At 43.3% G+C, this 13,627-nt stretch overlaps 1 protein-coding gene across 2 annotated transcripts in view; it reads left to right on the top strand.

Annotated features, from left to right (window-relative positions):
* The window catches only part of TRPM7 (transient receptor potential cation channel subfamily M member 7), a 77,628-nt gene that overhangs the window by 59,212 nt on the left and 4,789 nt on the right, over positions 1 to 13,627 (top strand). The window contains exons 26-37 of one of the 2 annotated variants that reach the window (XM_081838623.1): positions 257 to 1,368; positions 3,304 to 3,380; positions 4,907 to 4,966; positions 5,155 to 5,251; positions 6,491 to 6,558; positions 7,469 to 7,506; positions 9,438 to 9,463; positions 9,881 to 9,931; positions 10,011 to 10,076; positions 10,502 to 10,785; positions 12,122 to 12,204; positions 12,333 to 12,538. In XM_081838623.1, coding sequence (XP_081694749.1) covers positions 257 to 1,368; positions 3,304 to 3,380; positions 4,907 to 4,966; positions 5,155 to 5,251; positions 6,491 to 6,558; positions 7,469 to 7,506; positions 9,438 to 9,463; positions 9,881 to 9,931; positions 10,011 to 10,076; positions 10,502 to 10,785; positions 12,122 to 12,204; positions 12,333 to 12,538 — 2,168 coding nt within the window. The remainder of the gene's footprint in view (positions 1 to 256; positions 1,369 to 3,303; positions 3,381 to 4,906; positions 4,967 to 5,154; positions 5,252 to 6,490; positions 6,559 to 7,468; positions 7,507 to 9,437; positions 9,464 to 9,880; positions 9,932 to 10,010; positions 10,077 to 10,501; positions 10,786 to 12,121; positions 12,205 to 12,332; positions 12,539 to 13,627) is intronic. The other variant, XM_081838624.1, reaches the window with a different exon arrangement.

Raw genomic sequence — 13,627 nt, forward strand, 5'->3', positions numbered from 1 at the left:
ACCAGACCAGTAAGGCAGAAACACAGTACACAACCTTCTGTATAGGTGGGTTGTTACCAAAGAATCATAGAATTGCAGAGTTAGAAGGGACCCTGAGGGTCATCTAGTCCAACCCCTTGTTTTATGCTAACAGACCTGTAATTATTTCACATGGCCTACTTGTGATCTTCGTGTGTTTTGAGAAGTCCTTGCATTCAGTGAAAAGTCTGATTCTCTTTTTTCTCTCCCAATGGTATCTTCTCCCTTCCCCTTCCAGCGTTGAGCAAATGTGCATCCAAATCAAGGAGGTTAGTGACAGAGTCAACTATATCAAGCGTTCCTTGCACTCTCTCGATACACAGATTGGCCACTTGCAAGACCTCTCTGCTCTTACGGTGGATACTTTGAAAACATTAACTGCCCAGAAGGCTTCAGAAGCTAGCAAGGTTCATAATGAAATTACACGAGAACTGAGTATCTCAAAGCATTTGGCACAAAACCCCACTGATGACGGTCCTTTAAGATCTTCCATGTGGAGAAAGCACAGCATTGGCAATGTATTTGGTTCTTCTTTTCCTCAAGGAGGCCTTGAGAGTAATAATGCTTTACTGTGCAACATTTCTATGCAAGATGAAAGAGATTCTGGACATAAGATGACTGGGCCCCCCAAGAGGGATGAATTCAACTTTCCAGAGGCAGGTTCCTCGGGCAGTGCCTTAATTCCAAGAGCTCTATCCCCCCCAGAACTTCGTCAAAGAATACAGGGTACAGACTCATCGAAATGCGTTGAAAAGAATAAAAAGACGGGCACTTCGCTAAACAGCATGCCACATCTAACATCTTCGACAGCTAAATTTTTCGTTAGCACTCCTTCTCAGCCCAGCTGTAAAAGCCAGTTAGAAAGTACCACAAAGGACGACCAGGTTATAGTCCTTAAGGCTGCTGATGGAGAGAATGCTGTTGAATTTGGTGCATTTGTGGGTAAGTATAACACACCAAAATCTGTACTTCCAAAAGTTGCTATTGGTTGCCATGACTCTCCTGCTTCTTGCTCTGTTAGCCTTGCTACCACCTCCCAGCCTTGTATTGAACCTGGAGGATGTGTTAATCATGGATTTATTTATGAGGAAAGTTATACTAGTGCTGAGAGCTACACAGACAAATGGAATCCTCAGTCCTCTTTGAAGCTGAAGAAGAACGACGGCAAAAATAAATTACAGTTGACATCTGCTGATGAGGTCAGAAGTGACCCCAGTAATGATCTGAATGGGAAACTGGATACTGAAGAACCTCCTGGAAGCATTCCAGAAACAGCACAAAAGGGTCATGATTTAAGTTCCGACACCACTGTACGTCTTCAGAAACTATGGATCAAATCTGAATCTCAAGGTTTGATTTATCAAAAATTGTATGGGAACTGTAGCGGAATTTGGTTGCAGGTGGTGCACTTTGCTTTTAACCTCTTCACTTCCGCAAACTATCAAAATGTTTCTTTACTTTGTAAATCAGCACTTAACCATTTTGGTGTAGATTCTGTTGTTTATTCAAGTGGTGTTTTAACTGGAAATTTTTTTGCAAAATGGTGGCAGATTTTCTGTTTGTCAAGACAATGGAAGGAGAGGTGTGCTAACAAAATACTTTGAGTTCAGTTTATTCTGGACCAGGCATGCACAACCTGCAGCCCTCCAGATATTTCTGGACTACAACTCCCATCAGCCCCAGCCAACATAGCCAGTGATCAGGGATGATGGGAGGTGTAGTCCAACAACATCTGGAGGGCTGCAAGTTGTGCACCCTTGATCTAGACCATTTCTAAGGTAAGAGTTTTTTTGCCTCAGTGGCTCAAAGTGAGCATGAATTTTTTTTTATCTTGCAACATGATTTGTTATGATAACTTTTTAAAGATTACATTTAATTTAAACTTGTCAATGTTACCAGAAAATTCATTTCAGACTACTCCAAAAGTGCCTTTAGCCATGTAAAGCCAATTAAATTTGGTAGATTGTGTTCACGCCATCCTGGTTTATTTCTGGGACCCGTGATGTCTGTGCAGTGGAAGCCCTTAAATAGGACCTTAAGCATGTAGACTCCTGATATGCCCCATTGCAATAAGCATGTAAGCCTCTATTCAAATACGAATAGAGGCTTCAGGAAGATCTGAGGATGTGATATGCATGTGATTACAATCTTTTACTACAAGTTTGAGTAACATCTGCCTGAGGCCCAGATCTATTCTGAATGGACTTTACTTGTAATATTTTTATCTAACTTTTGCTAGTGCTTTTAAGCTACCAGATTTGTGTGTTTAATAGTTGATTCCCCATTCACATGTTTTGAAAATGGCTGTAATAATTGTAAATGTATGCTTTTAATTAAAAAATGGGAGTGGGGAGAAGTTAGATACAAAGGCTCAAGATCAGGCTGTTTATATTTACTTGACTAACCACACAGCTGAATAATGACACTTTTTTTTTTTTACTGTGGCAAAAGGTTTGGTGCCTGGGTGCCTTCTCATTCATAATATAATCTTCATCCTTAATGTTCAGTCCTGTAGAATTTTGGAGACAGAGGAGTGATAGCCCTGTGAAGACATTCAGCATATGTGTGCAGTGGATGATCTCTGTGATCCCCAAGCTCCGTCCTGGCTCTACCTGCCACGCACTCATTGGTTTCACCTTTGCATAATGTTTTACATGTGAAATGACAATGTGCATAAACCTGAAATCATGATTTGTGCACCTCAGTTCCATGTAATTTACAGATTCCATGATTCAAGCCTATATGCTTTGGCCCCCACGTATGTATGTTTCTATGCAAATATAATCTAGTGTAAAAATGGCAGGCAAGGAAAGCTCTGCTCACTACACAGGCATTCTGAATGTTGGCATAGGTAAATTATTTTGAATGGGTGTGAGAAAGGGTGAGAAAGAGAACACCATAGGCCATGTCATTGTTGTTTTCTTACGTTTTGAGGGTGAAGTTTATATTTTTAAAATCTATTGTGTTGAACTGTGCTTTTTCTACTAATAGCTACATTTTGTAAAAATACTGATATCCACACTGCATGGTTCTGAAAGCAAATAACACACTCACGGCTTTGAAACCAGGGTAGTGGTATGAAATATTTCCTCTGAAATTGTTTCTTATGTCATCACTTATATGTAGGAAAAGCAATAGTTCCTCAACCTACCATTAAAAATGTCAACTGTCCTTCTATGTACTTTTCTGATCTGAGCAGTATCTTTAATCAAATTTGCATCTGTTTGGTGCTTCCCCTCTAAAATCTGCCATTTTATTTCTATTCGTTTAATGGTGTCGCCAAAGGTCACAGGGACAGCATGGAATTGCAACGATTTAAAGAGACTGTGGCTAAGAGCAAAGAAAAAAGTGATGATATTGAGGTAAGAGGGAGATTGCTGCGGAAGTTGAGCAGTAGCCCAAGCCAGGGTGAGAAACCCTTTTTCAGCCAAGGGCCTCATTTCCTCACAGGCAGCCTTATCAGGGCCACATGTCAGTGGTCGGTGTGGCAAAAGTGTGTCTAGCTAGACACACACACAGCATCCAAGCAAGCGAGAGGTACTTATCATACCCCAAGGGCACATTCCAGCCAGATGAAATAACTAGAGGGAGGCACAGAGCAGGGCTAAGTGAGCTGTGTGGCTTGGGAGGAGGGGAGAATGATCTGGGCGGTGTCCTGAGGTCCTAGTCCTAAGCTGATACAGGGAGTTCACTTAAACTCAAATCTCAAATACACGTGCATTCACTCATGTTACAGGATGGTTTTCAGTGGTGTTAACTAAGCAGGCGCCTGTTCTACTTTGTCATTATTAGTTTGAGCTCCTAGCTGAGTAGTCCCAGGTTCAAAGACTTAGGTGGTGGGGGTATTATATCTCAGAGGTAGTGTATATATCCTGTACAGAGAAGGCCTCAGGGTCTGATCCTGTCACCACCAGTTAAAGAAATCAAGACTGCCTGAGTAGGTAAAGGTAAAGGGACCCCTAACCATTAGGTCCAGTCGTGACTGAATCTGGGGTTGCGGCGCTCATCTCGCTTTATTGGCGTACAGCTTCCGGGTCATGTGGCAGCATGACTAAGCCGCTTCTGGTGAACCAGAGCAGCGCAAGGAAACACCATTTACCTTCCCGCCAGAGCGGTACCTATTTATCTACTTGCACTTTGATGTGATTTCGAACTGCTAGGTAGGCAGGAGCAGGGACCAAGCAATGGGAGCTCACCCCGTCGCGGGGATTCGAACTGCCGACCTTCTGATCGGCAAGTCCTAGGCTCTGTGGTTTAACCCACAGCGCCACCTGCATCCCAGCCTGAGTAGTCAGAGCTGGGTTAAATGGATATCCCTGAGTAGTCAGGGATGGCTTAGCTCTGGGAAAAGGCAGCTTCCTATGCTTCAAGTTGGTAGGAAGCACAGCATTTTGGAGAGCATCTGTACTGTACTCAATTTTAACTTCATGATAGATCTGTCCCAGACAGCATGGTGCAATCACAGTGTGTACCCAGAACTCCTAATGTCCTCCCCTGTTCTCTGAAGGATTCTTTTGTGCAGTCTTAAAGCACAAAGAGCTTGGATGTTTTCTGTAAGCTGCTTTGGGCACAGATCATTGTGGGAAAGTGGCATGTAAGTTAACTCAAACAAACATGGCAGTGTGAAGGAAACTTTGACTCGTGTGAGCATGCATGGACATCAGAACACAAATATGAAATTTTAGACCAGGACTAAAACCTGCAGATGCCAGGCCTGAAGTGTTTCAGCTTTGAAGTAAGAGCTCTAAAATAACACTTGTAGGAAAACGGTCTCCCCAAACCCTAATTTCTTGTTTCTGGCCCAGAGTTTATGAAAAGTTTGAGACTTATTAAAGCCACTTCACTACTAACCTAAGTTTAAAAAGTAATTTATTGATACCTTCTACAGGAGCAACAGGAAGATTTCAAAAAAGCAATTTTGGAAGGCATCGAGACAACAAAGCAACAGGTATAACTTTGCCATTTGTATTCCATCTCTTCATTGTTGCATTAAATAGCCAGTAACATTTGAATATTCCTTCAAAAAGCAAGTGTGTCACTTCTTAAGTACTGTATAGTAACTTTCAAGTGGTGACACAAATAAGATTATTTGAGTAGAGTTGTGAATTATAACATTGTTATTTGTTGAATACACAGGGTGGTAGTAATGCAGAAGGCAACCTGAGGCCTGTCAGTTCATGTGGTGGTTTTACTGACTACCATAGAAGCTCATTAGCAGCACTATCAGAGCAAAGTAAGTAAACACATTAGTTTCTGATCTCTGAATTTTCTGAACTAATACTAGCATACAGCATTTTTTCCTTTGTGCCATTTCCTGTATTTTCAAAACTGCTTTATTTTACAAAACACAGCCATTGTGGCTAAAATTTGACTGAGGGAACTGGCATTGGAGAGAGAGAGGGGCTTCTTGGTTCTTTCTTTCTCATTTCTTTCCCTACTGAAAATTGTCCTCCTACTGACTTTATCCCTTCTGGCTAAAAGCTGCTGCTGCTCTTGTCTTTTCCTGCGAGTGCAGCTTGGTGGGAGTGAGTTTTGGTGGGGAAAAGAACAGGGGCGTGAGTGGTTGAGGCCTTATTACCCAGCCGTCAGCGCCTACTTCAGATTGCAGCCTCAGTGATTGGATTCTGTAAACAAGCCATCCCTAAAAATGTGGAATTACATAAATGCATAGTTGCTCCATCATCAGTCAATTAAACTTTGATTGATTGGGGAGCAATGTGAACTGGCAATACTGAGAGGTGAGAGTGGCACCCATCTTTGCTATTTAAAAAACTTGTCTTCCTTCTAACAGTAGCTTTTGACTGATATCCAGACAGCTTCTTTGAGCATGTTAAAGGTTCTAATGTCCATGGCAGATTTTTTTAAAAAAAATTGCGCAACACATAAACTTACGATTCTGTGCCCCAAACAAACCTTTGAAGGTCCTTTAACTTGCTTGGGTGGTGCTGTGGGTTAAACCACAGAGCCTAGGACTTGCCGATCAGAAGGTCGGCAGTTCGAATCCCCGCGATGGGGTGAGCTTCTGTTGCTCGGTCCCTGCTCCTGCCCACCTAGCAGTTCGAAAGCACGTCAAAGTGCAAGTAGATAAATAGGTGGGAAGGTAAACGGCATTTCCGTGCACTGCTCTGGTTTGCCAGAAGCGGCTTAGTCATTCTGGCCACATCACCCGGAAGCTGTACACCGGCTCCCTCGGCCAATAAAGCGAGATGAGCACCACAACCCCAGAGTCAGTCACGACTGGACCTAATAGTCAGGGGTCCCTTTACCTTAGTTTCAAATGAGTTTTGCCGTGTGCCCAATATGTGCGTCTGAAGCATAGTCTTGTGATTCTCTGTATCCAAGCCCATGTATGTGTATGAAAGCAAGTGTATCTTGCTTTCCCTGCAGGATCTTGGACACATATGTTGAAGAATTGGTAGTATTTGTTGGCATGTCAAAAGGTGGCCGTTCTAATTGCAAAATCATTTTCCAGTGCACAAGAGCAGAAGACCATCGGTTGAGGAGCCTCATCAGGCAGATTCCAAGGCGGCCTTACTCACAGTGAGTAAAACATAATAACAATGCATACAATGTTTCCCCTGGGTGTCTATGAAAAGAACCCAGGAAATACAAAAATTGAATCATAGTAGCAATTGATAGAAAGCAGTACAAGGCAACACAGTTCACTGTCCATCACAATTTAGTGTGACCTGCTACAGGTAACTCACAATTTACGTGCATTTAACTTGTGCACATTCAGCTTTCTATACTTGGCAGCTAAAAAAAAATAGAAGCAAAAGGGGACAGGCATTCAGGAAAAGGAGTCTTTGGAAACCCCACCGGCCACTGAACCCAATGTGTTTTGACTATACACGATTTTGACTTTACACCCCATAATCTCCACGTAAGTTGAGAGTTGCCTGTAGCCTCCAAATTGGCACTTTTTTCTTCTCTTGAAATGTGCTGGGCAAATTTGTCCTCTCTAGCTCTCATGCTTAAGAGTAGGGGTTGGAGGTCGACAAGAGCGAATTGTAATAGGTCTTCAAGGAGAAAAGAATGGACTGTGTCCATATGGCATTTGATTGCACCTTCACACCACCTTTTTGAGTGCTGGCAGAATGTTCATGCCATTTCTGCCTGCACAGCTAATAGAGCCTGCTCAAGTAAGCAATTTACATCACCAAAATAGCTCAAGGTAAGGCAGGTAACCTGTCAGGCTATGGCTGCATTTGCTACATAGTTGCAATCCTAGTCTCTTCATCCAGGCACTTCTGCTGAACAGATTGTACAATTTCTTTTGACCAGCAGACTTAGCAATGCTTCAGAAGCATATTGAGGCTGAAAACATCTTCACCATTAATTTTTTTGAGGGAGCCTTGTAGTGCTCTTACAAAAGTCTGATATATTGCTTCTAAAGCCATCAATTAAGTTATGTACGAAATAGGTGCATCTCTCTCTCTTTTTCTTGCAGGATTGGTTACAAGGTCGACCGTCGTATAGCAATCAAATGTAAGTTAGTTCTAAATGGCAATACTCAGAACTGTCCAGGTATCCCCAAACTCCCCAGGAGTTGGGGAGGCATTGAGTGAGCTGCAGTTTTCTCCCTGTGTGCCAGCACACTGCACATTCACTTTTAAGCCTGTCTGATTGTTGCTGGGCAGTTAGACCACGGGAGGAGTCATCTAATCTATCTGCCCACCCGTTCCTAAGCAACCCTGATGACCTGGGCATTTATCTTGTTGTGGTTGTTCTTGAAGGGGGATAATTGAACCTGATGTAGCCAGTTACAGATAGGTAGCCGTGACTTAAAGACTTAGTTGGTCTTTAAGGTGCTACTGGAAGGAATTTGTTTTGTTTTGACTGATGTAGCCAGTTTGAAACACCTGGCTCGTAGCCTCATTAAAGAGCACTGCTGCAGCACCCGTCGCCTTCACAGTAATTTTAAGTCTTCAGAGTTGTTTTCTCTCCCCTCCCCTGCTCTGTTTGCTGTTCATTTGTTTTGAAGGCATAGAGGTTGCAGTATTGGGTCTGATGGGTGATTGGGCTTAGGGTATTACAAGCAGGGACAGCAGGTGGCGCTGTGGGTTAAACCACAGAGCCTAGGACTTGCCAATCAGAAGGTTGGCAGTTCGAATCCCCGCCACGGGGTGAGCTCCCGTTGCTCAGTCCCTGCTCCTGCCAACCTAGCAGTTCGAAAGCACAAAAGTGCAAGTAGCTAAATACTGTATTTTTTGCTCTATAGGATGCACTTTTCCCCCTCCAAAAATGAAGGGGAAATGTGTGTGTGTCCTATGGAGCGAATGCAGGATCCTTGGCTTCGTCCCGACGCGCCTGTCCTGGAAGCGGAGAAGGGGCAGCGCCCTTCAGTGAAGCTGGAGAAGGAACAGAAGGGTCTGTTCCTTCTCCAGCTTCGCTGAAGGGCGCTGCCCCTTCTCCCTCTCTGCGCAGCGCCTCTCCTGTGAAGGAGAGGCGCTGCGCAGAGAGAGAGAGAAGGTGCAGCGCCCCTTGAGCAACGCGCCTATCAAGCGAAGCCGGAGGAGGAACAGAAGGGTCTCCTGTTCCTTCTCCCGCTTCGCAGCGACACGCCTGTCCTGGAAGCCCGAGGAGGAACAGAAGGGTCTCCTTCTGTTCCTTCTCCAGCTTCGCTGAAGGGCGCTCCCCCTTCTCCCTCTCTGCCAGCGCCTCTCCTGTGAAGGAGAGGCGCTGCGCAGAGAGAGAGAGAAGGCGCAGCGCCCCTTGAGCAACGCGCCTGTCCAGCGAAGCCCGAGGAGGAACAGAAGGGTCTCCTTCTGTTCCTTCTCCAGCTTCCCTGAAGGGTGCTACCCCTTCTCCCCCTTCTCCTGTGAAGGAGGGGCGCTGCGCAGAGAGAGAGAAGGCGCAGCGCCCCTTGAGCAACGCGTCTGCCCTGGCTTCTGCTTTAGCCCTGCGCAGCCTCTTTGGGCAGGGGGAGCCTTCATCCTGCTGCCCTGAAGAGGCTTGGCACGGTTACCCCAGAAGCCAGAACAGCCACACGGTATCCCGGAAGCCAGATCCCTCTTGCTGTTCTGGCTTCTGGGGTTCAGAATATTTTTTTCTTGTTTTCCGTCTCCCAAAACTATGTGTGCCCTATGGTCCGGTGCGCCCTATGGTGCGAAAAATATGGTAGGTACCGCTCCAGCAGGAAGGTAAACGCGGTTTCTGTGTGCTGCTCTGGTTCACCAGAAGCGGCTTAGTCATGCTGGCCACATGACCTGGAAGTTGTACACCGGCTCCCTCGGCCAATAAAGCGAGATGAGCGCTGCAACCCCAGAGTCGGCCACGACTGGACCTAATGGTCAGGGGTCCCTTTACCTTTACCTATTACAAGCAGAGCAAAGTGACCAGAGCAATGAAGTTGAGTAGTAAAAAAACCAAGAAGTACATACAGAATTTGGGTTGAGTGCAATTTCTGTCTCTTGCAGGTCTTCTGAGGAAGATGCACTGAATGGTAAGCTGCTGATAACTTCGGTGTTGCCATAAATTTAACATGTTGTGGGAAACTAATGTATGGTTGCCAAAGATGATGTTGATGGAGGTTTGTTATGCATTTTAGTGCCAACGGCCCTTATTTATGGTTGTAATCATTACATGACTCATTTAGGGAAAACCCCCTTGGTGCTTGTGCTCTTCTCCAATCTTAGAGCATCTCATCATCATTTTCCTCATCTAAAATACCCCACGGTGGAGTATCACCATAAATGATGGGAAGAATCACGGTGGGAAGAATCACCATAAATGATCAAGGTCTTGCCTGTGAGCCTAGAGTGCTTTTTGTTCTTTGTCATTACCCTTTTTAAAAAAACCAGGATGCATTAAATCACGAGTTTTATGTAAAAATATAACACTCCCTTCCTTTTTTCCAAAGGAATTGCCTCTCCTTTTAAACCCATCATGGATACCACCTACTACTATTCAGGTAAGTGTCCCAGACTAGGTTGCAAAATAATAAAAAGTAGAAGCATCATCTTCTTCAATGAATTTCTCTGTCTTTTCAGCTGTTGAAAGAAATAATTTGATGAGGTTATCGCAAAGCATACCATTCACTCCTGTGCCTCCAAGAGGTAGGAAAACTTATTGTAGCCTCTGGAATGATTTTCAGATTTTAATAATATTATTCCTTAATCGTCAAGCTTAATAGTGATAGATCTGTTTTTCACAGCACAAGAAAATAGGCAATAGTTCACCATCAAAATTCTGGGGATAGATTGGGGAAATGTATACTGAAGCCGACTCTTAAAAAGCTAGAGTCCCAAGCCTTTGTTGCTAGTTTTTAGCAGTAAATGGAGAAAGGTCTCCAAGTCAACACAGAGGATTCTATTGTATCAAAAGCTTAATAATTGGTTAGATAATTGATTATGCAAAAGTCTGGCTATATCTTCTCTCCATTGTCCGAAAAAGCTGTTCACCAGTACAGTATAAATAGACATTAAGTCAACGTTACCCCAGGCTTAACTGCATTTCACTTCTTTGTGCTGTGACGTTACAGGCGAACCAGTTACTGTGTATCGTCTTGAAGAAAGCTCTCCCAACATCTTGAACAACAGCATGTCTTCCTGGTCTCAGTTGGGTCTCTGTGCCAAAATAGAATTCCTAAGCAAGGAGGAGATGGGAGGAGGCTTGCGACGAGCCCTCAAGGTGGCCTGCACCTGGTCCGAGTATGATCTTCTGAAATCAGGCCACCTTTATATCATCAAATCTTTTCTTCCGGAAGTTGTCAATACTTGGTCAAGCATTTACAAAGAAGACACAGTGTTACATCTCTGTTTAAGAGTAAGTTGTTGTTCTTGCTCATCTAGTACATATCCACCAGATGCTTAAACATGTTTAGCAGTTGGATACTGTTGGGACAAACAAGATATATGCCTTCTTTCCTTCACTGTCCTCCATTGACAACACTACCATCTACCCTCTTGCCCAACTTTTGGTCATTGGCTTTCTTTTTTACTGCTCACTCCATCTCTCTTACTCTGCATATTCAGTTCATTGCCAGTTATGTTGCTTCTCCCTTTAAAAATTTAGAAAAATACATTGGTCACATCAGCAAAACTTCTGGTCATCTGTCACTTTGACTGCTACAACATTCTGCTCTCTAGTTTTCCATTCACACCTTCATCACCTCACTTCTTCCCAGCACTCTGCTGCCAAAACCACCCATCTTTTTATCACTCCTAACCATATGGCACCCTTCCATAAATCCTTACGCTCATCCATAGCCTTGTCACCCCATCTCTTGCTTTTATATTCCAACACATCCCTGCATACGGCCTTCACTGTCCAAAGGTTGCTGTCCAAAGATTTTCTGCTCACTCCAACAGCTTTGTCCTTTATCCCTTATACATGGGGCTGCATACCAGAATACTTCCATGATACTACCTCTCTTACTTCTTTCAAAACCCTCCTCCAAATTCACATTTTTCTGTTACGTCTTTGACACTGTCCCTAGTCTCTATATCCCAATGTCACTAAGCCTAACTATGAATAACTGCAAAAATTACATTTGCTTCACTGTTTTTCCTGCTTCCGTTTGCCTCCCTCTTTCTCCTTTGTGTTGATTTCTAAATTGTAAGGGACCTGTGCTCTCATTCTTTGAAAAGCACTGTGTACTTTCATCGTACTGTATAAAGCAATAATGGACCACAAAGGTAGGAATTTTCCAACCTTTGAAAATTAGAGAGTTGGTCTCTTCCAACTCTATGATTCTATGATTCTATAGGAGTGCTCTGATGGTGTTTCCTACTTGGCAGGGGGTTGGACTCGATGGCCCTTGTGGTCTCTTCCAACTCTATGATTCTATGATTCTATGATTCTGCCTATTGTCTTAACTACTTTGTATGAATATAACAACACAAAAATGTACCGTATTTTTCCGTATATAAGACTAGGTTTTTCCCCTTAAAAATCATGTCAAAAATTTGAGGGGGTGGGTGTCTTATACATGGATAGTAAAATACACAATATTTTCTTAAATTGGAGTCCCTCCAATTATAGACAGAAAAATACGAAAATTAGAAGAAAAAAATTGTAATACAGTTCCTTGTGTTTCTTCTCCATGCTAGAGGTTTATCTTGAGTAAAGTCTTTGGTGTGTGTTTTTTTAAAATCCATAGGAAATTCAGCAACAGAGGGCTGCTCAGAAACTCACGTTTGCATTCAATCAGATGAAGCCAAAATCTATTCCCTATTCTCCAAGGTAGGCATTATTACATCTTCAAATGTAACGTGAAATAATGGAACAAAAAGGAATTTCCACACCAGAGTGCGAGGCTAATGAATCAGTTGTTCACACAGTGTTCTCGTTCCTATGTGTTTTCTTACAAGGTTCTTGGAAGCATTCCTCTTATATTGTCACTCAGCTGGCCAGTGGTTTGCAGTTGAGGAGTGCATGACAGGAGAATTCAGAAAGTACAATAACAACAATGGAGATGAAATAATTCCAACCAACATGCTAGAGGAGGTCATGTTAGCCTTCAGCCACTGGACATACGAATATACTCGAGGAGAGTTGTTGGTCCTTGATCTGCAAGGTAAATGGGTGTGTGTGTGGATGTGACACAGAGGTGTGTGCTGTAGTAATGGCACCAGAAGCTTGTGACTTGCACAATATGGATTGTCATCAAATTTCATTGTTGCCACAAGAAAAGACTCATTTTTAAAAAATTAATTTTTATTATTAAAAAAATACAGCATTAATACATATTACGAATATACAAACAAACATACATTTCATACAATCCTTAAAAATATTCATACATACCCACACTCAGTCCCACAGATACTTCCTTTTCCCACCACTACCCCTCACCCCTCACCCCACCCATGTGTTAGACTTTCAATCTACTCAATTGCAATTTCTCTCCATCCATACTCATACAGTGGTGCCTCGCAAGACGAAAAGAATCCGTTCCGCGATTCTCTTCGTCTAGCGGTTTTTTCGTCTTGCGAAGCAAGCCCATTGACGGATTAGCGCTATTAGCGGCTTTTAGCGGCTTTTAGCGGCTTATCGGCTTATCGGATCAGCTGATAAGCGGCTTAGCAGCTTAGAAAAAGGGGGGAAGGGGAAAAAAACGCAGGAACTCACAAGACATTTTCGTCTTGCGAAGCAAGCCCATAGGGAAATTCGTTTTGCGAAGCGCCTCCAAAATGGAAAACCCTTTCGTCTAGCGGGTTTTCCGTCTTGCGAGGCATTTGTCTTGCGGGGCACCACTGTACTTGCATGTCTCTATTCAATCTTCTGTAACCAACTCCACTTACCATTTTCTCTCCTGTATTTAGAATACCTTGTTCTTCTTTGGGGGGGGGGGGCATTCTGCAAACAGTATGATGATGATGATGATGTATTATTCATTTACTTACTCACTCACCTTTCACCCTAAGGCCCCAGGATAGGTTACAGCACTTTAAAATACATCATTAAAAGCAGATTAAAGCAAATTATAATCACAGAAGTAGGGTGAGTACTAAAACTACACATCTCAGAAGTAAAAGGCTAGGGTAAAGAGGTAGGTCTTCAGTATTAACCAAAAACTGTACATTGAAGGTACAGACATAGCTCTTTAGGGAGGGACTTAGGGACTGCCACAGAGAATGCCATCTCCTGGATCATCCCCCCCCCC

This window comes from Podarcis erhardii (assembly GCF_964252035.2).
Source record: "Podarcis erhardii genome assembly, chromosome: 14".
Lineage (NCBI taxonomy): Eukaryota > Metazoa > Chordata > Lepidosauria > Squamata > Lacertidae > Podarcis > Podarcis erhardii.